The sequence below is a fragment of the Myotis brandtii genome, unplaced genomic scaffold (genome assembly GCF_000412655.1).
Source record: "Myotis brandtii unplaced genomic scaffold, ASM41265v1 scaffold902, whole genome shotgun sequence".
In the NCBI taxonomy this organism is placed as follows: domain Eukaryota; kingdom Metazoa; phylum Chordata; class Mammalia; order Chiroptera; family Vespertilionidae; genus Myotis; species Myotis brandtii.
Genome location: NW_005371709.1, coordinates 49,679 through 71,982, shown reverse-complemented (window position 1 = coordinate 71,982; position 22,304 = coordinate 49,679). Strand labels below are relative to the sequence as shown.

General features: G+C 42.3%; 2 protein-coding genes across 5 annotated transcripts in view; both read left to right on the top strand.

Annotated features, from left to right (window-relative positions):
* The window catches only part of SLF2 (SMC5-SMC6 complex localization factor 2), a 46,416-nt gene extending 33,647 nt beyond the window's left edge, over positions 1–12,769 (top strand). The window contains exons 18-20 of the mRNA XM_005885338.2: positions 5,392–5,478; positions 7,480–7,548; positions 9,463–12,769. Of these exons, the coding sequence (XP_005885400.1) occupies positions 5,392–5,478; positions 7,480–7,548; positions 9,463–9,498 (192 nt within the window). The 3' untranslated portion in view covers positions 9,499–12,769. The remainder of the gene's footprint in view (positions 1–5,391; positions 5,479–7,479; positions 7,549–9,462) is intronic.
* A 4,497-nt stretch (positions 12,770–17,266) lies between these two features.
* Positions 17,267–22,304, top strand: part of SEMA4G (sema domain, immunoglobulin domain (Ig), transmembrane domain (TM) and short cytoplasmic domain, (semaphorin) 4G) — a 12,402-nt gene continuing 7,364 nt past the window's right edge. For 2 of the 4 annotated variants that reach the window (XM_005885329.2, XM_005885330.2), the window contains exons 1-4: positions 17,267–17,386; positions 20,306–20,773; positions 20,887–21,035; positions 21,313–21,375. In XM_005885329.2, coding sequence (XP_005885391.1) covers positions 20,650–20,773; positions 20,887–21,035; positions 21,313–21,375 — 336 coding nt within the window. In that variant the 5' untranslated portion in view covers positions 17,267–17,386; positions 20,306–20,649. Of the gene's footprint in view, positions 17,387–18,406; positions 18,438–20,305; positions 20,774–20,886; positions 21,036–21,312; positions 21,376–22,304 lie in introns of all 4 variants that reach the window. The other 2 variants (XM_014532718.1, XM_005885332.2) reach the window with 2 other exon arrangements.

The following is a 22,304-nucleotide window of genomic DNA, read 5'->3' as shown; positions in this document are numbered from 1 at the left end:
CAGGGGTCCTCAAACTTTTTAAACAGGGGGCCAGTTCACTGTCCCTCAGACCGTTGGAGGGCCGGACTATAGTTTAAAAAAAAAACTATGAACAAATTCCTATGCACACTGCATATATCTTATTTTGAAGTAAAAAAACAAAACGGGAACAAATACAATATTTGTATTTGCATGTGGCCCGAGGGCCGTAGTTTGAGGACCCCTGGCTTAAATATTGTTGCCCTTCAGTACTTATTCAGTAGTAAATATTCACATAGATACACAAGTGTGTATAAACATGTCCTAGGCAAGTTCCACTCTGAGAAGTCCTGAAGGCTTTTTTCAAACATTAATAGTACTAATGGGACTACTCATAGTTATATTTGAAAACTCAACATAGAACCGGATTTAGATGTAGTGTTCTTGTTTGAATTGCAGTTTGGTACAAGATAATCTGGGGGGAGAGGGGGATGAATTAGAGACTCTGCCCTTGAAAACATAACCTAAGTCATTGAAACAAACAAACAAAAAAATAACCATTGTGGTACAGTGTAGTAAGAGCAGTGATAGAAGTGTGCACAAGGTGCTATGGGACAGAGATTAAAAGAAACAGCTGCATTGGTGGAGTTGAGGTAGATTTGATTCCAGATACTTGGGGACCACTTCTGAGTCACCAGGGTCATTATCAAATATCTCTCAGTCCTTTCAGTGATATTTACTGCCTTCAAAAGGGAATTCTTTTAAAAATTCAGTGACTTCTACTCACAGAGAGATTCAGTTTTACTGACTTTCAAATAATTTCACAGAAAATACACTCTTTGATCTCTATTATAATGCCATTTGGTCTCCTCCTTAAGCTTTTATCCTCAATTACAAGCACTAATCTTTAATTTAAAATCCCTTTTAAGCAATTGAGGACTTTAAAATAGAAGAGAAATTGTTATTAGTTAAAGGGCCAAAATTAGAGAAGTCAAAATGAACAGAGGACACACTAAAAAAAAAAAAAAAATAGCCTGAGAAAGAACAACTGTATTGCTTAATATTACTCAATGTCTTTCTTTTGATAGATATCAGTCCTACATCGGTATCTTGTACAAATGAAGCCTTCTGATTTATTGAAGAAAATGGTCTTGAAGAAAAGAGCTGAACAACCAAATGGCATCATTGATGACAGTCTTCATTTGGAACTTGAAAAGCAGGTATCTGAAGATAGATCATCTCAAAAAGAGTACATATGAGCATGACTGATGCCACCTTGCTAACCATAGACTGATACAGCATAGGCATTTAGAGAGTACTATAAAGTGAATGTTACTATCACAAAATTCTTCAGTAAACTTGAGAGTTGAGGTTGAGGTTAAAAAAGGATGGTTATTGGTAATTTAATACTGGGAATATTTTTTTGTAGCCCTTGGGCAGTTGTGAGGTAAAATGAATGCACTTGCGTTAGAAATCAGAAAGCCTGGGTTAAATGCATGGCTTTTTCGTACTTACTCGATTTACTTTAGCAAATCCTTAATCTTTCCTGGGCAGCTTTCCCAATGTGTAAACTGGAGTGATATCTATGCTAGCTAATTTCATGGGTGTTCATTTTATTCATTTCTCTAATAGGCATATTACCTGACCTACATTCTTCTTCATTTAGTTGGTGAAGTTAGTTGTTCCCATTCTTTTTCTTCTGGACAACGGGTAAGTAGTTTTAAATAGTTTTTTTTTGTTGTTTTTAATAAATGTCACTATTGATGGAATGAATGAATGAACATTCTTTTTTAATTGTATTAAACTAATTGGGTGACATTGGTTAATGAGATAAGTTTTGCCCAGCTGGTGTGGCTCAGAGGTTGAGCATCAACCAATGAACCAAGAGGTCACAGTTTCGATCCCCAGTCAGGGCACATGCCCAGGTTTTGGGCTTGATCCCCAGTAGGGAGCGTGAAAGAGGCAGCCGGTAGATGTTTCTATCTCATTGATGTTCCTATCTCTCCCTCTCCCTCTACAAATCAATAAAAACATTTTTTTAAAAGATTATATAAGTTTTAAGTGTACAGTTCTATAATACATCATCTATATATTGCATTGTGTGTTCACCACCCAAAGTCAGATCTTCTGTCACCACATATTTGAACCCCTTTAACCTTCTACCTCACTCCACCTCCATTCTCCTCTGGTAACCACCATACTGTTGTCTGTGTCTATGAGTTTTTTGTTTGTTTTGTTTGTCCATTTGTTGCTTTCTGATTTATATCTCCATGAGTGAAATTATGTGGTTCTTATATTTTTCTGTGTGACTTATTTTGCTTGGCATGATTCTTTCAAGATCCATCCATGTTGTCCCAAATGGCAGTATTTCATCTTTTCTTATGGCTGAGTAATATTCCATTGTATATGTGTACCACATCTTCTTTATCCAATCATCCATCGAAGGACACTTAGGTTGTTCCCATGTCTTGGCCACCATGTGAACATAGGAGTTCATATATCTTTACAAATAACTGTTTTCAGATTTTTTGGGTAGATATCCAAAAGAGTGATTGCTTGGTCATATGATAGTTCTATTCTAATTTGGGGGGAAACCTCCATACTGTTTTCCATGTACCAATTTATGAAAATTCTTTTGTAGGAGAAAATTTAGTAAAAGTTAACCTTGGATTTGCTGTATAACAGTTATTTTCAACCTTTTTTATCTTATGGCACATATAAACTAATTAATAAAATTCTGTGTCACACCAAATATATATATTTTTGCCAGCCTAACTAAACAAATAGGTACAATTTTGATTCATTCATGGCTATTATTGTGTTGGATATCGTCACTTTTTTTTATTTGATCCTCTAAGGGAAAAGCGGTCAGTGCCCCTAACTAAATAGTCAGGTATTGCATGTTTTAAAAATTCTTATGGTAGCCCTAACTGGTTTGGCTCAGTGGATAGAGCGTCAGCCTGCGGACTCAAGGGTCCCAGGTTCGATTCCAGTCAAGGGCATGTACCTTGGTTGCGGGCACATCCCCAGTAGGGAGTGTGCAGGAGGCAGCTGATCGATGTTTCTCTCTCATCGATGTTTCTAACTCTATCCCTCTCCCTTCCTCTCTGTAAAAAATCAATAAAATATATTTTAAAAAGTAAAAATAATCATTCTCCCCTTTAAAAAAAAAATTCTTATGGTACACTGGTTGAAAAAGGGCTGCTTTAAGATATAAGCACTTCTAAAAACTATATAATTTCAAAACCTTTATTGAATATTATATTTTTGTGATTACACACAGTATTAATATGGATATGCTTATTCATATGTCTCTACCAACCTATGCAAGCATTTTTGTAAATTCGTAGAATTGCTAGATCAAAGGTTATAAATTTTTCAAATTTTAATTATTTAAAATAGCTATTATCACATTTCCCTCCTAAAAAGTAACCATTTAGCCCTGGCTGGTATGGCCCAGTTGGTTGGGCTTTATCCCATACACCAAAAGGTTGCCAGTTCAGTTCCTAATCAGCACACATGCAAGGGCTTGGGGCTCCATCCCCAGTGGGGGGCGTGCAGGAGGCTGTCGATTGATGTCTTGCTCTCACATCAATGTTTCCCTCTCCCTTCTCTTTAAAAGTCAATTTAAACATTTTTTTAAATACATTTTTATTGATTTCAGAGAGGAAAGGAGAAGGAGAGAGAGAGATAGAAACATCAATGATGAGAGAGAGTCATCAATTGGCTGCCTCCTGCATGCCCCCACTGGGGATCGAACCTGCAACCCCTGCATGTGCCCCGACCAGGAATTGAACCTCAACCTCCTGGTTCACAGGTCGACTCTCAACCACTGAGCCATGCCAGCCAGGCAAAAAAAAAACAAAACTTTTTAAAAGTATCTATTTACATTCTTACCTTAGTATATTCAACTTAAGTATATGTATGAGAGTGACTGTTTTGGGCTATATACTTCTAAAACTTGAAAGACATTTAATTTTTCTTTTTTGCTCAATCCTTCTCCGTCTCTCCCCCCCCAACCGCCGCAACACCCTTGCCCACCAGAGCACCCCTGCCTGCTCTCTATGAGTCTGTCTTTATTTTGCTTGGTAGTTTAGTTTGTTTAACTTCCACATATGAGAGAAATCATACAGTATTTGTCTTTCTCTGACCGGCTTATTTCACTTAACATAATGTTCTCTAGGTCCATCCATGCTGTCCCGAAGGGTAAAAATTTTCTTCCTTTTTATGGTCCAGTAGTACAGTACATTGTATAAATGTACCATAGCTGTTTTATCCACTCATCTGCTGATGGACACTTGGGCTGCTTCCAAATCTTGGCTATTGTAAAGAATGCTGCAGTGAGCCCTAGCTGGGGCTCAGTGGTGGATAGAGCGTCGGCCTGCAGACTGAAGGGTCCTGGGTTCGATTCCGGTCAAGGGCACATGCCCAGATTGCGGGCTCGGTCCCCAGTAGGGGGCATGTAGGAGACAGTCAGTCAATGATTCCCTCTAATCATTGATGTTTCTATCTCTCTCTCCCTCTTATATTAAAAAAAAAAAAAAAATGTTGAAATGAACATAGGGGTGCATATATTTTTTTGAATTAGTGTTTCTGGTTTTTTCAGATAAATTCCCAGAAGTTGAATCACTGGGTGATAGGCAGATTCACTTTTAATTTTTGAGGTAATTCCATACTGCTTTCCACAGTGGCTGCACCAATCTGTATTCCCACCAACAGTGCACAAGGGTTCCCTTTTCCACATCCTCACCAACACTTGTTTATTGCTTTATTCATGAAAGCCATTCTGACAGGTGTGAGGTGATATCTCATTGTGGTAAGACACTTAATTTTTCAAGAAACTACTATTAAAATAGTTTAAAGAGAAAAATTTGTTAGCTGTTACTTGAATATTTTATGAAAAAAATGTGTTAAAGGAAGGACTTTTAACACATTACATCACAGTCTGGGCTCTGGGATTAATTTCCATTAATGTGCTTCAATTCGTAGCAAAAAAACAACTTTTATTTTTGTGTATATCTTTTTTTTAATACATTTTTATTGATTTCAGAGAAGAAGGGAGAGGGAGAGAGAGAAACATCAATGATGAAAGAGAATCATTGATCAGCTGCCATTTGCACACCCCACACTGGGGATGGAGCCTGCAACCCAGGCATGTGCCCTGACCAGGAATTGAACCATGACCTCCAGGTTCATAGGTCAGTGCTGAACTACTGAGCCACACTGGCCAGGCTATTATTGTGTATATCTTTTTACATTAACTAGCAAAAAACCATTGTGGCAGTTATTACTTCACTGATACGACTGCTGTTGTGTTGGGTGGTTAAATCAGAGATTGCTAACTGGAGAATGGTAAATTTTTAAATGCTTTTGAGTTTTAGTAATTTGTAATGCTTCAGAGTTGTTTTCATTCCTTGCGTTTGTTTTGCACAGAAACACTTTGTGCACCTCTGTGGGGCTTTGGAAAAGCATGTTAAGTGTGATATTAGGGAAGATGCAAGACTGTTTTATAGAACTAAGGTAAGTGTACATTTCATTTTTCACATGTTTTTTTGTTTGTTAAACATTGGTTACATTAATATTTGAGGAAGAGAAATTTTACTATGCTTTCTATTCTAAAATTCCTGACAGATGAGGAAAATTCTTCTACTATTAATGAAACTTATGTACAAGTTAAGACCTTTATGTTTAAGTAGACTTAAAGGATTAAAGCATTGTTTAAGTAAATATAAAAGTTTTAAAATGTTGGTTATAAAAGTTTGTTTTGTTCATAGAGAAGAAATAAGGTAGGTGTTATTCTTTGAATATTCCATCTAAGAATGTGTTAAAGGAAGAAGGACTCTTCAAATCTCTCAGTCCTACACATCAGCCAGTCTGAGCTCTAGGATGGAAATGATTTAGCAGTAAGCTTGCTAAGCTTTTTCCTTAAAGGTTTAGTATATTCAAAGAGTAAAAAAGCTAAGTATATGAGTATAGAGTTAGGAAAACAACTTTAGTATTAATAAAATTATTTGGCAGTTTTTCCTGAAACACTAACTTAACACTTTTTAAAAAAACTTTTTCTTCTAAGAATATTTTTATTCCAAATCATCTTTTAGCTTTTATAATGCAAAACTGATTCCTTTTGTCCCTGTGTTTGAATAGTCATTGAATGTTGACTATCTGCTTTGTAACTATATCTTACATTAATTGGCTGTAAAGGTTAGCCCATTTGGATTTAGTATCTGTATTTATTTTAGTAGATTTAAGTAAAATACAAAAATAAGCAACTAAGAAAGCTGTATCAGGTTGCAGGTTTTCAAATACATGTAGGGGATAGCTCTTTGGCCTAGAGTGGAAACTGTAGTTTCAGAAGCACACATTCTTTTGAATACTAACTAGAGTTACTGGCCCGTAGAACTCAGTGGTAGTGGCTACTGCTGACAGACATGGTAAAAGGAGACCACCCAAGGTTTTTCTTTTTTAAAGCCAAGGGCGGGACATAGATTGGTGCCAGGGCTCCTCTTACTTAAAGTGGAGAATAACATAGAGGTCTATGGAAATTGTTTAGGGGATGGCCCTGCTGAAATAGTTGAGTTGAAATAGTTGAGAGCCTCTCTCCACAAGCCTCTAGTCTAGGTGGTAATTGTTTTAGAGAAACTGAATCTACTGAACTCTAAATGGAGAGGGGGGGTGCGGGGGAGACCTTGCGCCCTGGCTGGTTTGGTTCAATGGATAAGAGCGTTGGCCTGCAGACTGAAGGGTCCTGGGTTTTCCAGTCAAGGGCACATGCCCGGGTTTCGGGCTCGAGTGGGGGGCGTGCAGGAGGCAGCCAATCAGTGATTCTCTCCCCTCATTGATGTTTCTCTCTCTCCCTCTCCCTTCCTCTCTGAAATCAAAAGTATATTTAAAAAAAAGATCTTGTAATTTACTTTATAAATTTGAAGTAGCTATAAAATTCCTGACTTGTTTAAAACGTTTTTCTCAGGCTGTTATGTTCAAGACCTAATTGAGAATCTCTAGAGTGGTAGGAAAATTTAAGTTTTACATAAAAACTTGTTAAACCTCCAAATGTAGGAATGTACCACGTATTTAAAGAAGCTTCATCATGTTGAAAGGAACAAATGACAACCATTCTTTGTGGCCTTCAGACTTTCATATAGAAGCTGGTAACAGCCTAAGCCTAGGGCCCCAATAACAAAAGCTCCCCTTTAGCTTCTCTGAGTGTTCAAAAGCCAGCAAGTTGAAAATGTGTGTGTCTTGAAGATAGGGAATATGTTTTTGTGGATGATCTTTTGTATCTAATTGGAAAATGGAGTCCTAAATGTTCACTATTTTAGATTATGGTGATGAGTCTTATTAATCACTGATTTTAAAGCACCTCCAGAAGATGAGTAGTTTATTTTTTTATTTCTTGACAAAAATCAAATTGAGTTGTATGTAGGCCTATCACAATTATCAGATCTTTTGTATCAAGCCTTAAATTGATTTTAGGTGAGGATGTTTTGATCTGATCCTTTTCCCCTATTTGATATTTTTAAGGTAAAAGACTTGGTTGCCAGGATACATGGAAAATGGCAGGAAATTATCCAGAACTGTCGGCCTACTCAGGTGTCATTTTATTAAACAGTTTTATTTATTCTTAATAGTTTTGTTAACTGGTATTTCTTCATATTGTTTGAAAAAATATGACAGCACTTCTATGTATCTTAAGATAAACTGAAAACTCCAGTATAATAGTTTGGGGGGTTTTTTTGTTTGCTTTATATTCATTAATTTATTTCAAGAAGTGTAAGTGCATCAAATGGAGGTTATTTCACAAGAAGCATTTTTCTTAACAGCTTAATTGAGATAAAATTCACATGTCATACATTTCAGACATTTAAAGTTTACAGTGGTTTTTAGTATATGTAGAGTTGTGCAGCCATCACCACAAACTAACTTTAGAACATTTTTGTTACTAAAAAAAAAATAAATAAAAAATCCCATATCCACTAGCAGTCACTCCCATTCCCCAACCACTATTCCCATTCCACCAAGCCCTAGACAACTACAGACTTTCTGTCTGTATAGATTTGCCTGCTCTTTATATTTCATATAGATGAAATAATATACTATGGTATTTTATGACTGGCTTCTTTCACATAACATAATGTTAAGTGAATTCATGTTGTAGCATGTATGTTCTTCTATTGCCAAATAATATTCCACTGCATGGATATATCACATTTTATTTACCCACTTATTAGGTGGGCATTCGAGTTGTTTCTATTTCCTGGCTATCAAGAATAATGCTTTCATGCATATTTGTGTACAGGTTTTTGTGTGAACATATCTTCTCAAGTGAAAACATCTTGGGCATAAACCCAGGAGTAGAATTGCTGGGTCATATGGTAATTCTGTTAAGTGTTTTGAGGAACTGCCAGACTTTTCCAAAGTGGCTGCACCATTTTACATTCCCACCAGTCTATTTGAGGTTTCTAATTTCTCCCCATTCTGTCAACACTTGTTATCTGTTTTTTACTAAAGCTTAATGAGGGGTGGGAAGTAGAATCTCACTGTGGTTTTAATTTGTGTTTCTCTAATGACTAATAAGCATTTTTCATGTGTTTATTAGCCATTCATATAGCTTCTTCAGAGAAATGTCTGTTCAATTTCTTTGCCCATTTTTTAATTGAGTTTTTATCTTTATTATTGAATTGTAAGAATGCTCTTTATACTCTTAAATACAAATCCCTTAATAGGTATAATTTGCAAAAATTTTCTACCATTCTGTGTGTTTTCTTTTTATTGTCTTGATGGTATAGTTTGTAGAACAAAAGTTTTTAATTGTGACGAAGTCCAGTTTTATCTCTTTTTTCCTTTTATCTTTTTTTTTTCCTTTTGTCATGTTTTTGGTGTCATATCTAAGGAGACTTTATTTAAGAGAGGTATTGTTTAAATACCTGCTATTAAGTTTGCCATCATGCTTGTTTACAAACGAACTTCTCAAATTTTAATGTGCATAAGCATCAACAAGGAATTTGTTGAAATGCAGATTTTTATTCATTGTCTGAAGTTAGACCTCAGATATTCTGCATTTCTACCAGGTTCTCAGGTATTGCCAATGCTGCTGGTCCAGGGCCTAGGCGTTGCTTATATTTTTTATCAAAGTAACAGGAATACTGAATATTAATTAGGAAGCAATCTCACTATTTTATGACATTTTGACTCCTTTGTTGTTGGTGTCCTTCATAAGATATGCATGCCCTGTTAGAGAAGTCTTTGAGAAATCTTAATCTTAAATATCACCCTCTAAATGTGTGTGTTGGTGAAATCATCTTGTACTTACTTTATACTTTTTAATTGTTAGACCACAAAATATGAAACTTGAATCTGATTATCATAAATTTTCAGAGAATTATATAATATAAAGATTTTATTTCTTTTGTTATTAAAACTCGATGATGATAATATGTGTTATAAAGATTAATTCATAATTTGGTTTTTCTTTATTCTGTTTTTTTCCCCTCTTCTATTTTCTAGGGGCAACTTCATGACTTCTGGGTTCCAGATTCTTAACAGGAGTTGCAACAGCAAATATATGAACCAAGAGAAATTCAATAAGAGCCTTTCCTAGAGGAGTATAAAGGGTTACTACAAAATCCAGCGGAATGCTAAGAAAATGGGCAGCAAGTGTGCCACTGGAATATCTAGTTTGAGGCTGGTAATAAAAGAAATTGCCATTTCTGAAGCAGATATGAAACACAGTCTGTTGAATTAAGGCAATTGGCCTTTTAAAAGAGTAGAATCCTATAACAGGCGGGAAGAGTAGAAGCAGCTTATAGTTGCATGTCTTATCTGCCCCTATTAACTAACTCCTCTGTTAAACGATAAGCCAGTGGTGTTGTTGTTGTTTTTTTGTTTGTTTGTTTGGGTTTGTTTTGTTTTTTATTGTATTTGTGGCACTTGGATAATCACATGAAATATGTAAGAAAAGATTTGGACCAATGTGAGAAGTTGTACATGGAAACCAAGACCAAGTTCTAGTTGGGTTTAATTTTCCCTTTTGGTTATTTTAAAACTTAATGGAAAAGCTTACAAATGATTTTAGTAACAAAAAGGGTAAATCTCTTGTAACTCCTACAGACCATAGGAGGTTCCAATCCATGCATTTTCCTTCACTATTCAAGATTATAAATCTGTTAGGTTTTTTAAAATACATTTAAATGGTTGAGAAATAGAAGGTATATTTTCAGATCCCCTTAAGGGGCAAAGGTTAAGCTATAAAATAGTGGCTCTGTTTTCATGCCAAAACATTCATATGCAGTTTGTTTTAATTTCCAGTGCATTTTTTAAAATACCGGTTAAATCATAGAATCTTGGCTAAATCTTAGAATTCTGGCCCCTTAGTAGCCATATTACAGAGGTGTCTGTATTGTAAAAGCTTAAATATCTGAACATGTTTCCAAAACCTTATTTTCATGAGTATATAACCTTGGCAGAAACCTGAATGGTGTTTATTCCTTAGAACATTGCCACATGTGTTTGCACATACACGTGTGTTTGTGCTTGTATTTTAAAGTTGTTGCACTTAAAAACCACAGCTGCTCTAAATTCTTAAACACTGGAAAGCCACCCTTTGGTTTAAATGGTGGAGGGTTAGTAGAAATGCATATGCTGGTCTTAGCCCAAGGGCCCTTTGAAGCCCTTGGTAGTAATAGACTCTTATTAGCTCTGAAAAATTCTTTTGTTGACTGAGTGTCCCTTTTAGGAGGGTTTCTTTCATAAAAAAAAATGCCAACTTCTTTTTTTCTTTCAGTATTAACTTGGATGACATTGCTAGCTATCCTGAGCACTCTGAGGTCTCCAATTGTGGGGGGAAAGATGATGGGGAAGGGAATTGGACTTGATGTTTGTAGTTTGATAGAGGAGAAAATAAATTTTGGAAAATTAGCTTTCTACCTCTGAATTGAGGCTTAGGAGTAAAAAACATTTTATCTTTAATTTATCATTTAAAATAGCATAAGTAACTTTTGAGCCCATGTCAAGCATTGAGCAGTTAGAGATTTTCTAGGGAAGACTAAGTAAATTCAGTTCCTAAGAACCCTGTCAGACCAACAAAAGTTTTATTCTGTATTGAGTTTACTGGTAAGAATATTAACTTGATACTACCTCTTAAGGGTATTGTTAGAAAATGCCACTTACGGTTAATGAGATAGATACAAAGAGTTATATTTGACAGAAGCTTGAAACTCTGGCATCTATCTGCCCAACAGTGGGGGCTTTCACTCTGTAATTTAATACTTTGTAGATACATTATTTGTGTGTAATTTTATAAGTGTTCATATTTTTCTCATTTTGCATTGTGTAAAGTGTACAAAATCTCAAAAGTATAAAATACTGCTTATATTGCTTGTAATTACAGTGTGTAAATATTTTCTAATGTGTACATTGATGGGGGGGACAAGTGGGTTATTCAGGTGTGTTTTTTTTTAAGTGACCCTTTTATATTGCAGTTTCAACAGGTAACTGCCCATCAAATTTAAAACCACTTTGATACATTTTTATTTAGCAGTTCCAATAAGAAAAGTCTCTATTTTTAATTATCTTTCTTCATTAGAGAAATATGCTTCATGTGTCCCTTTGAAATAAATGGCCAAACATTGGTTTGGACTCTTGTACTTGTGACTCTGGTAGACGTCTTCAGTCTCCAGGTCATATTTCAGTCAGTATTTGCATTCAGGTTCTCATAAAAATTGTGTGATTCTCTTTTAGCACAAGTAGCCCATGGTTTTTCTCCCAAATCAAGTACTACCCTTCTCTCTCTTGAGTCCCCTTGCTTTGTCTCCCTCCTGCTGTTGTTGCCCACCCAGTGAATGGGATGGTAGTGGGGGAGAAAATGTTCATTGCACAGAGAATGTCAGGCCAGTTTTGGGACTTGGCAAACAAAGCTTGCACTGAGTGGTGGTGTGTTTGGCAGTATTATTACTGTGCCAAAAAATCACCTTGTCTAATTTTCTGGATATGTATGTCAAACTTCCTACCCTTATTGCAAGCTAAAATTTAAGGTATTTGTAAGTGTTTATGCTTTTGTGTGTAACTGTTTGCCTTTTCTAAACTGCTTTTCTTGTTATCTGAAAATACAATTCTATTCGTTATATCATGTTAAGTGAAGATGCTCTCCATGCACAAAATGCATCTATGTAGCAGTAAAGTAACAGCATTTGTACATTTCTGTCTATCTCCTGACGGCATTGGTGCCTTTGTCACCTTTTGGAAGGTTGGCATTTTGTTTTTGTTTTGAGATACAAGTAATAGCTTGCTTTTGACTTCACAAATATCTCCCCAGATGTAAAAGAGAGAAAATGGTGTGTTGTCATCCAGGCTCAGTTGGAACTTTTGCATTTTTATTTCTGTCAAGCAAGTATAGTTGGTGGGGACTGGCCAGTAATAATGTGTCAAGTCTTTAAACCAAGAATAAGTTTTACATTTTAAAATAAAAACTTAAGAGTTGATCCATTAACAAGTGACTGAGTTTGAAAATTAGGGAAGGACTGTCCTGATTCGCCTCCACGGAGGCAAGATTAGGGTGCAGATGGCTGGGCATGTAGAGCATGATCTGTGGTTATTTATTACTTCTTAACAGTGTTGGTGCACCTCATAATCTGTGTGTTTCTTTTCCCTGGGCAGTCCTGTCAGCCAGTTAATCCACCAGCTCCTAGGCAGTTTACAAGGAGATACCGGTTTTCTTTTTCTTTCCTTTTTTTTTTTTAAAGATTTATACTACATCTTGTTTAAAGTCCTATGAATGTATGTGTGTGTTATTAAAATGGCTTTTTCTCAGTTTGAACATGTGTTCAGTAATATTTGTTTGGGAGTGGGGATAGTTAAGTATCTGGAATGTCCTGTTTCTTCACTTGCCCCATTCCCTGCTTTTTAAACTGATTTCTTCCTCTTTTTAATATATATATATATATATTTCAGAGAGGAAGGGAGAGGGAGAGAGATAGAAACATCAATGATGAGAGAGAATCACTGATTGGCTGCTTCCTGCACGCCCCCCACTGGGGATTGAGCCCATAACCCAGGCATGTGCCCTTGACTGGAATCAAACCCAGGACCCTTCAGTCCTCAGGCCAACACTCTATCCACTGAACCAAACTGGCTAGGGCTTCTTTCTTCCTCTTGATTTGGATTCTCCAGGCAGTCTTTAGTTTGATGTCTCCTGTTTCTGGAATAAATACTTAAAACCATAGTTGTATATAGTTCACTTTTATATAACCAATTAATAATTTGCTATATACTTTGCAGTTAGGAATTCAATAATCTCATTCTTACATTACCTCATTCACTATGTTCAACAACTGTTGAGTCCCTACCTACTACCTGCTAGGCACTCTTAGGATTCAGTGGTGAACAACAAACAGAGCTCTCATGAATCTTACCTTCTGGTATCCAGGTGAAAATACTTTATGTTATTGGGCAAAGAGAACTGGAAAATAATACTCTTGGCCTGACACCCCTGTTCTAGAATCCAGGAGAAGCCGTACAGTGTGGAAGCAGGGCAGGATCACTTCCAACCTGCCAGGCAGATACAGCTCTGGATATACCAGCTGTGGGGACATTGGTTGGCACCACCTCACAGGAGTTGTGAGGTCATAGAAGGGCTAAACATGATTGCCAGGGGCCTTGGGTCTCAGTACCATGTTAATATTTCTCCCTTCTGACAGGCTAGTTAAAAGGAGACAGCCTGTAAGCATTTTTCTCTGACAGTGGAGGAGTAACAGCATAGGCAAAAGCAGAGACATTGCCTAAGAACTGGGAGACGGCAGCACAGTCCTGACCTCAAATCCCAGATTCACCAGGACAATTGTTTGATCCTTGGCAAGTTACTTAACTTCTCTGTGTCTTAGTTTCTTCATCTGCTAAAACGAATAATGAGTTTGTGAGGGCTAAATGAGCGAATGCATGAAAAATATTTAGCAAAGTCCTGGCATATAGCAAGAACTCAATAAATGCTAACTGTTGTTAGTTAGCTCTAAGTTGAGGCTCTTCTCAGATGACAAAACTGGTTTTAAGGCACTTGGGCTTCATTGACATCTGAGCAAATACCTCTTGAAACTATGCATGCTCTGTTCTTTCTGATCCAGTGAGCCCCAGAGGCTTCTCTGTCCAGCTCTGCCTCTGCTGGTAAAAAATTAAGGTGGTGACTTTTTAAAACCCAGCATGCTAAAGCCGAGAAAGGGGTGGTGGGTGGTGATTTCCCAGCATTTTGTGGACATGTCCTGACACTCCCTTTTCCTTGCTAACCATTCCCCAGGCTGGAGTCAAGAGAGGTCAAACCAGAAGGCCCAGCTTTGGGTCTGACTCCAAGACGACTGGCTGGGAGGAAAACTTAACAGGCAAAACAGGCTTCTGAGGCACTGTGGATCAGTAAGACGACAGCATTGTTGCACTGGTGACAGTCCCTGCTGAAGCAGCACCTCAGCTGTAATGTGGCCAAAGTAAAGATCACACCACCTAAAGGGAGAGTACTGGGCAAGCCAGAGGTGGAGATGGCAAAACAGGAACAGAAATGCTGCCACAGTGAACAGCAAGCAGAACAACTTGACTAGGCCAGAGTTGGGTTTTTTGCCTCAGGGAACCTCTGCTCAAGTTTCAGGAGTTCATATCTACCCCCTACACCGAGGATCCCTGCTACAGTGAGTAACTGCTCTGCCAAGCCTGGAGCCAAATGCTGGTGTGTAGGTGGCTGAGGACAACCGCACTACCCGCAGCCACTTTCCTTCAGCAGAGCTGGGGAGAACAGCCTAGCAAATACAAAACCTACATTTGCGTTCTGTTTGGGAAGTATACCAGGTTTTCAAATGGGATCCTCTCACAGCCACACTGTGAAACAGACAAGGTGGTGACTTTAAGGATGAGTAACAACCTGCTCAAAGAATGACCTACCTCCTGTGTCCCTGCCTGTGACACAAATTCATAGCTAGGTTAGGATTAATTTCTTGGTTTGCTTTTGAGTCTCTTCCGCTGTCCCTCTTCTTTTCATTCATATTTCATCAGCTTGATTTGCAAAAAGGAGTATTATCAATCACAGGGGCTTACTATAGAAAGTTTCATTAATCGCCATCACATCTGATCATTTCATTAGATTCAGAGATTGAAGTGGGAGGACAGCAGAGAGAAATACATTGTGGTCTGAATATTATCAGAGGTACTGAAGTATCTGCCCAACTACAGTGTAGCAAGTGCCATGCTGGAACTCAGCATTGTGATTTATAGTTCTGTTCAGATGAAAATGGTGAGGTGCTGAGTCTGCTGTCGGAGCACCTTCGAGGAGAAAGGCTTGCCTCACACAGCATAGGTGAGTGGGATGTTGAACCTACCACCAAATCACTGGCCTACTTGCCACCTCCTGAGGTCAAGTCGGCACTGAGTTCTGTGAGACCACGAGATGTGTCCCTTAGCCCACTGGGCACCCCTGCAGTTTAATTTCTCTCCTTTGGGGCTCACAGTTTTCCTGCCCCTCCTCCATTGTCACCCCAACCCACTTTCCCACAAGGACTGCAGATGTATTCTTCTTAGCCATGTCTTTCCCAGTCTTCCCAACTTGGACTTCCTTACTCAGCTCTTTCAGGATTTTCTTCTGTGGTCTTTTCCAAACTACTTGCTGACTTTTCCCTTCTATTACCTACTAGGAACCCTCCCATCTCATCAAATCAAACTCATCTTCCTCTCTCATGCTCTTTCTCTTCTGCCTACTCCCCCAATACAAACCTACACATTTCTGCCTTTGCTCTGGTGATACCCCATTCAGGCTACCCTGTTCCCTTCTCGGGTTTTCCCAATCCTGATTGCTCCCTCTGTAAGCACAAGAAGAATTTCAAGGCAAGTTACTTAACTTCTTAGACCCTGTTTTCCCATCTTTAAAATAAGCTATTAATCCCTCAGAATGGAATGAATGCACACTTTTTTTAAAAAAAAGCTGGGCACTCTTTGTAAATGTGTATGTACACTTTAAGCATTTCTCTCCAGCTACCTCCCCCTCCACATATACACACATCCTGTTGGCAGAGTGCTGGGGGAGGTGGAAGTGTGATGTGAGCCTGCTGTCTAGTCACACACAGCAGCCCAAACTATGAGATTGCACATGAGGAAGTGCCAAACTGAGCTCTGAGGAATTCAGAAAAAGAAGGATGATGTGTCTCCCTGGGTCCCTTAAGTTAAATAATGACAGAGCCTCTTGAATCTTCACCTGTTCTCAAGCCAGTGCTCATTCACCTGTTCCCCCACCCTCTGTCCCTCCAGAGCACAGACTCCTAGGCACATGCAAGAGTCAGTGACCTATGTCCCTGGGGCCCTCCTCATTTTGGTCCTGCTCTTGGGCCCATATCAATACTGTCATGGATGAGAGAGAGAGGATCAGGCCAGGTCATGGCTAGAGCTCAGGTTTGACTCAAACCCTAGAGAGGTCTTTAATAGGCGATGGGAAGAAGGCATGGCCTCAGTTGAGGGCAAACTGAAGGGCCCAAGATGGTGTGGGAGAACCATTCTAGTTGAATTAAAGGAGGTGGGGAGTTGATTCTGAGAGGGCTTCCTAGATTGCTACTGATTAAGGTGACTGAACTTAGGAAGGACAGGACATTTCATTGCCTAGGAGGGGTTCACTGAAAGATCTGGAGTGAGAAAGATGCCCGAGGTGAGCTGAAAGGGAGGCAGGTGTGACCCAGTCCCTGAGGAGGTGCACCCCAGTTAAGATTTGGTTGAGCGGACAGGTACAAATAATGCTTGTGGCTTACTTATCCCCAAAACCAGCATTTTCTGTGTGCACTTCTGGTCAAGCTGTTGCTTCATCCCTCCAGACCTGACCTTCACCCACCCAGACGTTCGACTGACAGGCCAGGCGACGGGGACCTGGAGCTAAGAATCAAGACCCTGTTCTGTGTTCAGAGCTGACCCAATGCTTGGTCTCCACGTACTGTGACCCTCCGCACCCAAGGCAGGGAGCACAGGGGGTGGCAAGAAGTGAGGACAGGCCTCGGGCTCTCAGGCTTTGGGAGAGTTTTAAGCCCCCAAAGGACAGGTTGGTACGTCTCTAGCAGGAGGGAATCCTAGAAGGGAGAGGGGGACTATCAGCCGTTGACGGCACTGGGGGTAGTGAGGCTACCACCAGGGGGCAGTATTGGGGCTGCGGGCCTTGGGGGCGGGGGTGCCAGTTGTCGGAGAGCTGTTTGTGAGCCTTGGCTTGAAACTGTGTAGGGTCGGGGGAGTGAAAGAAGACAGCAGCACCTACTCGGCACCCTACCCGGTCGGCCCCGCCTTCCAGGTCCCCGCCCCACCCCCGGCTCCGCCTCCACCCCGCCCCCGCGTCTGACCGCGGCCCCTTCATCCTGCAGCTGGTGCTTTGGGGCCGCGGAGCTGTGCGCTGTGCTTCGCTGTCTCTATGGCCCGGGATCCGAGCGCAAAGGTGAGAGAGGCAGGGAGTGCGGGCGGTGGAGGTGCTTGGGCTGAGGTGGGCGCGGACCGGGCCAGGCCTTGCCCACATCCATTCCACCCTCCAAGCTGGGCTAGGCCTTTCTCACCGCCAAGTCCCCCCGTCCCTCATAAAGGCTGTAGAGGGGCGCGGGCCAGGCCTCCAGCCGCGCGGGGTGCAGACCTGGGAACGTGGAGTCGGGGATCGGTGCAGGGCGGGGGCCGCTTGGCGAACAGTGTTCTCGGGATGCGGGTCACGTCTCCTGATGTCGGGCGGGATAGAAGGAGAGCTTGTCCTCGAGCTGCAGCAGTAGAGACTGAGGTTAGACCTGAGGAAAGGAGAGAATCCGGGAGGAGCTGGCAGAGGAAGGAGGCAGCGGGGGAGGGGCTCTCAGGCCAGGAGAGACCACCATCCCATCCCATTGGGCAGAGGGAGATACCTCCCCCACTAAGCAGGTGGACCTCTGGATTGAAGATTGAGAGCCTGCTGATCCTACATTGATCTTGCGGGGGGTGGGGAGTGGGGGGGGTGGTGAGGGGTCTCCCCTCCTCAGTTCCCTCTGCCCTAGGATCTGCCTTAGTGGGAAGGTGATCAGAGTCCAGGGGGCTGGCCCTGGGGAGCAACCCAAACTCTGGAACCAGGGGTGGAGTGTGGGGTGTGGACTGGAGACCTTGAAGCCTTGTTGCCCCTTAACCCCGCCCTCTCTCCCAACAGTTTTTAGGCCCAACTCCCATATCTAGAACTGCAGTATACTTGGGAGTAGAGGAGTGCCAAGTTACCTGTTCCATTCCATCTTTCCTTTACTAAACCAGGGGCCTCCTTCCTCCCTTGCAGAGCAGGCTTGACTCATGAACCCATCCCATCTGAGCCTCTGAGGTCAGAAGCCTCCCCCCACCACACACACACACACACACACACACACACACACACACACACAGTCTGGCCTTAGAATTAGGACATTGGAGAGCAAGGTGGGGTTCTGCTCTTAATCTCACCCTCCGTGGCCACTTGCAGCCTCCAAGCCTGCAGTGAGAATCGGACCCCTGTATGTACATATGCTGGTACATCTGTATGTACATTTGCATGGATGTAATTGTGTGTTTGAGGACTGTGAACATACATGTACTTGAACTTTCTGTGAACATGACAGTGCCTGAATCACTATATCAATGAGTTTGTGTGCATGTCCCTCCACATATGTGTATATGTGCAGAACCCACTGTGAATGGTGTACAATTCTTCATATGCACATATGTGGGTTTATAGCATCCTTGTCAACCTCTAAGGCTGTGTGACCTGCTGAGTGAATGGGCCTGTAATTATAACCTTACATGTGAATACATATGAATACATGTGGTAGGCCCTTTATGTGAACATATGTGTGCACAAACCTTCCTGTGAATGTGTGTGTGCATGATTCTCCTGAGTACATGTGTTCACAGCCCTCCTCTGCATATGTATATGTGTATGTACCTGTTTGCATGCACCTCACCCTCCTCTGGACACATGTGACTCTTGTGTAAACCTGTGTAAGTATGCCATGCTTCACACTCTGAGTGGTTCCTCTGACCTGGGCTGTGTTCCTCCTGCCCAATCCTAAGGACTGATTCCTCCTAGCCATAGGGCTCCCCCCTCCTTTCTCACTAAGCAAATAAGAGGCCCCAAAGGTAAATAGGTGTGCCTCCACAGGGAGGAGTGGAGCATGGGCAGTTTGCCTGGGGCCTCCTGCTGCCCCAGCCCCTAAACCAGTAGTTGATGCTCTTTCTGTGGTCCAGGGACCCTCTTCTCTCTACTCATATGCCATTCCCCCCCCCCTCTGGGCTCTGCCCACTACAGTGCTGACCTTTACCTCTTAAATAAACGCTCCAAATCCCTGTTCTTCCTCTGGCCAGCGCCTGGTCCCTCCCCTCTCTTCAAGGCCACATAGTTAATATTTGACCTGGAAGGGAAAAGAGAGGCCAGTGACCCTCTGGCCCTGTTTGGGAGCATCTGATGAGATTGGGTGGGTCAGGCTTCCTCCACACCTAGCCCAGCTCAGGAAGTCTTCAGAAGCCACCTCAGAGATCAGGCCTGTTACATGGCTCAGAGGAGGCCACCTACCCAATCCCATCCCCAGCTGGTTGGCTTGAAGGAGGGTCCAGGTGTGGGAATAGTCTCCAAGATATGCCAGGGGAGGTGGCCAAGAGCTCAGGGATCCCATTGTTTGCCTTTTCCATGTTGCTCATGTCTGTTAACTGGCCTTTTACACTGGAGCCTCCTGCATAGACATTACACTCATGCAGCCAGCGGGGGCAGATACCCCCAATGCCTGTGAGTGCCTGTTTGCAGGTAGGGACATGTGTAGATGCCTAGGCAGAGGGTGCAGTACAGACTCGAATGGGCAGGGCAGAGATGTGCACCCCCTCAAAGAGGAATGCTGAGGAGAAGTATCTAATTAAAGAGAAATTCCAGAGGGAGCTCTCAGGCCCGGGAAAAGAAAAAACAAAGAGAAAACAGGACAAAATAAACAAAGACCCATTAACCGGCTCTGCCCAGGCCTTCCTGCATAAGGCACCCCCGCAGGCAGCAAGGGCAGCTGCTGCCCAGCTGGGTCTCATTGTTGGGAGGAGAAGGCATTCTCCCTGAGAACCCAAGCTCCACCAAGATGGAGGTCTAGCTAAGCTTCTGACTTGGTCAGAGAAGGACTATTACCTTGGGTTTGGTTTGGGGGGAGTCAAGGGTCTTGTAAGGAGGGCAAGTTCCACCCGACTTCCTGTGTCAGAATGACTGAGTCAACCCTGGCGTGGGAGTTCTATGGATGCTTGGCCACCTCCCTTCAGTACTCCCTGTAGTCTGGGGGTAATGTCATCTACCCTCCACCCACACACAGATCAAAGGGCTTTTTTCCCTGTGTTGTTGTTTTTTTTCCTTCAGAAACCAGATCTCAGAGAACCAGGACTAGCCCTGCTGTCCAGGCAGGGAAACCTCATCAGTGACCTACAACCCCTCTGACCCAACGACTCACTCTCACCATGGAGTTTGTATTTGATGCAGACAGGCAGCGTGTGATCCTCTGACCTCTGACCTTGGATTTCATGGCCATACAACCCTATGATTCCATGTCCCCCCAATTCCAGGACCCTCCCTGGCCCCATGACCCCTGACCTTTCAAGTGCTCTCCCTGGACCTTGACCCCTGTGACTATTCTTCTCATCATCCCATTGACTCTGGCCCTGGCTCCCCTTGGGGGTCTTGTTGGTCTGGGCTTCCCCAGGAAGATGTGGGGGAGGCTCTGGCCCCTTCTCCTGAGTGTCCTCACAGCAACTGCAGTCCCCGGACCCTTGCCACGAAGACCATCCAGAGAACTAGATGCCACCCCACGGATGACTATCCCCTATGAAGGTTAGGCCAACTCCCCACCTCAAAAGGCAGCAGGGGCTGGGGCTGGGGCTGGGGCTGGGGCTGGGGGCTGGGGGCAGGCCAAGAACTGGGCTCACAGCTCCTGTTCTCCGCAGAGCTCTCTGGGACCCGGCACTTCAAGGGCCCCGCCAAGAACTACTCAACACTGCTGCTGGAAGAGGCCTCAGCAAGGCTGCTGGTGGGAGCCCGGGGCGCCCTGTTCTCTCTCAATGCCCACGACATAGGAGACGGGGCTCACAAAGAGGTCAGCCCCTGAAACCTGCACCACCCAGAGGGTCCCCAGCTTCATCTAGCTCCCCAGGGCCTCAATTTCCTGAAAACTCTGCAGCCTTCCATAGCTCCCTGGTCAGACAGTTCTGCCCTTCCCAGCCAGGTCTCTTTTACACCCAATGCTCCTCCTGAAACCCCCACCCCAATTTCCCTATTTTCTGGGGTCCTATCCCTGGTCTCACAGGTAATAGAGAAAGGCAAGGGTATTGGGGTCAGTGCATCAGCCTTTCTCCCCTTTCCCCCTTCTCCAGATCCACTGGGAGGCCTCCCCAGAGATGCAGAGCAAATGTCATCAAAAAGGGAAAAACAATCAGGTATGTGGTCTGCCCTGTCCCCAGCTCCTTTCCTCCTCCTCCTCAATTGGGGATATCAGGGTTGAGAACACAGATGGAGAGGTAACAATCAGCCAGTCAGTTGCAGCAACCTCAATAAACACTGTAAGTGCTACTGGAGTGGCAAGCCCCGGGCACAGCACTTCTAATTCAAACATCTGGTGACCTATTAGCTTGGTCTGTGATGGCATCTTAATTTCCTCTGGGCTCCCAAATAACAATCATGATAACAATAATTAATCTCTAGTAAGTGCTGACAGCTATTATCTCACCTAATTCTAAAATCACCCTGTGAAATAGTATTGTTCTCCATTTTAGAGATGAGAAAAATGAGGTTTTGGTCAAGGAATAGCTCAAGTACCCAGTATTCCATGGAGGGGTGTTGGTGAAGTGTCAGTTCTTTCTGACTAAAGACACAGGGTGTCTGCAGGGGTCCCTTGTCTGACTATGTAACAGGTCTATCTGGGGAGCTTTTAAAAATATGCACTCCCAAGGCCCACTGACCCAGGGATTCTGATTCAGTGAGTCAGGAGTGGTGCTGGGACAGCTGTGTTTAAAGAGGTGCCTCTTGGAGCTTTCATCAAAGGCTGCCTCCTGGTGCAGCGTGGATGGAAAATGGGGCTGGGAGGCAGGTGGAGCCCAGGCCACAAAGGGCTGCAAACGCCCAGCTGGGGGTTTGGATTTTATTCTGGGACAATGGGCACCCTCACCCAAAAGGCTCTAGATTCTGCAATTCTAACACTCTCCCAGGTGAAGCTGACACTGCTAGTCCCTGGACCACACTTTGGGTCTACAGAACATTTCCCAAAACATATGCTGGGGAACATTAATTTTCAAAAGAGGGATTTAACAGTCAGATGAGTTTGGGAAATGCTGCATGCTCAATCCCATAATGCATAGCAACAATACCG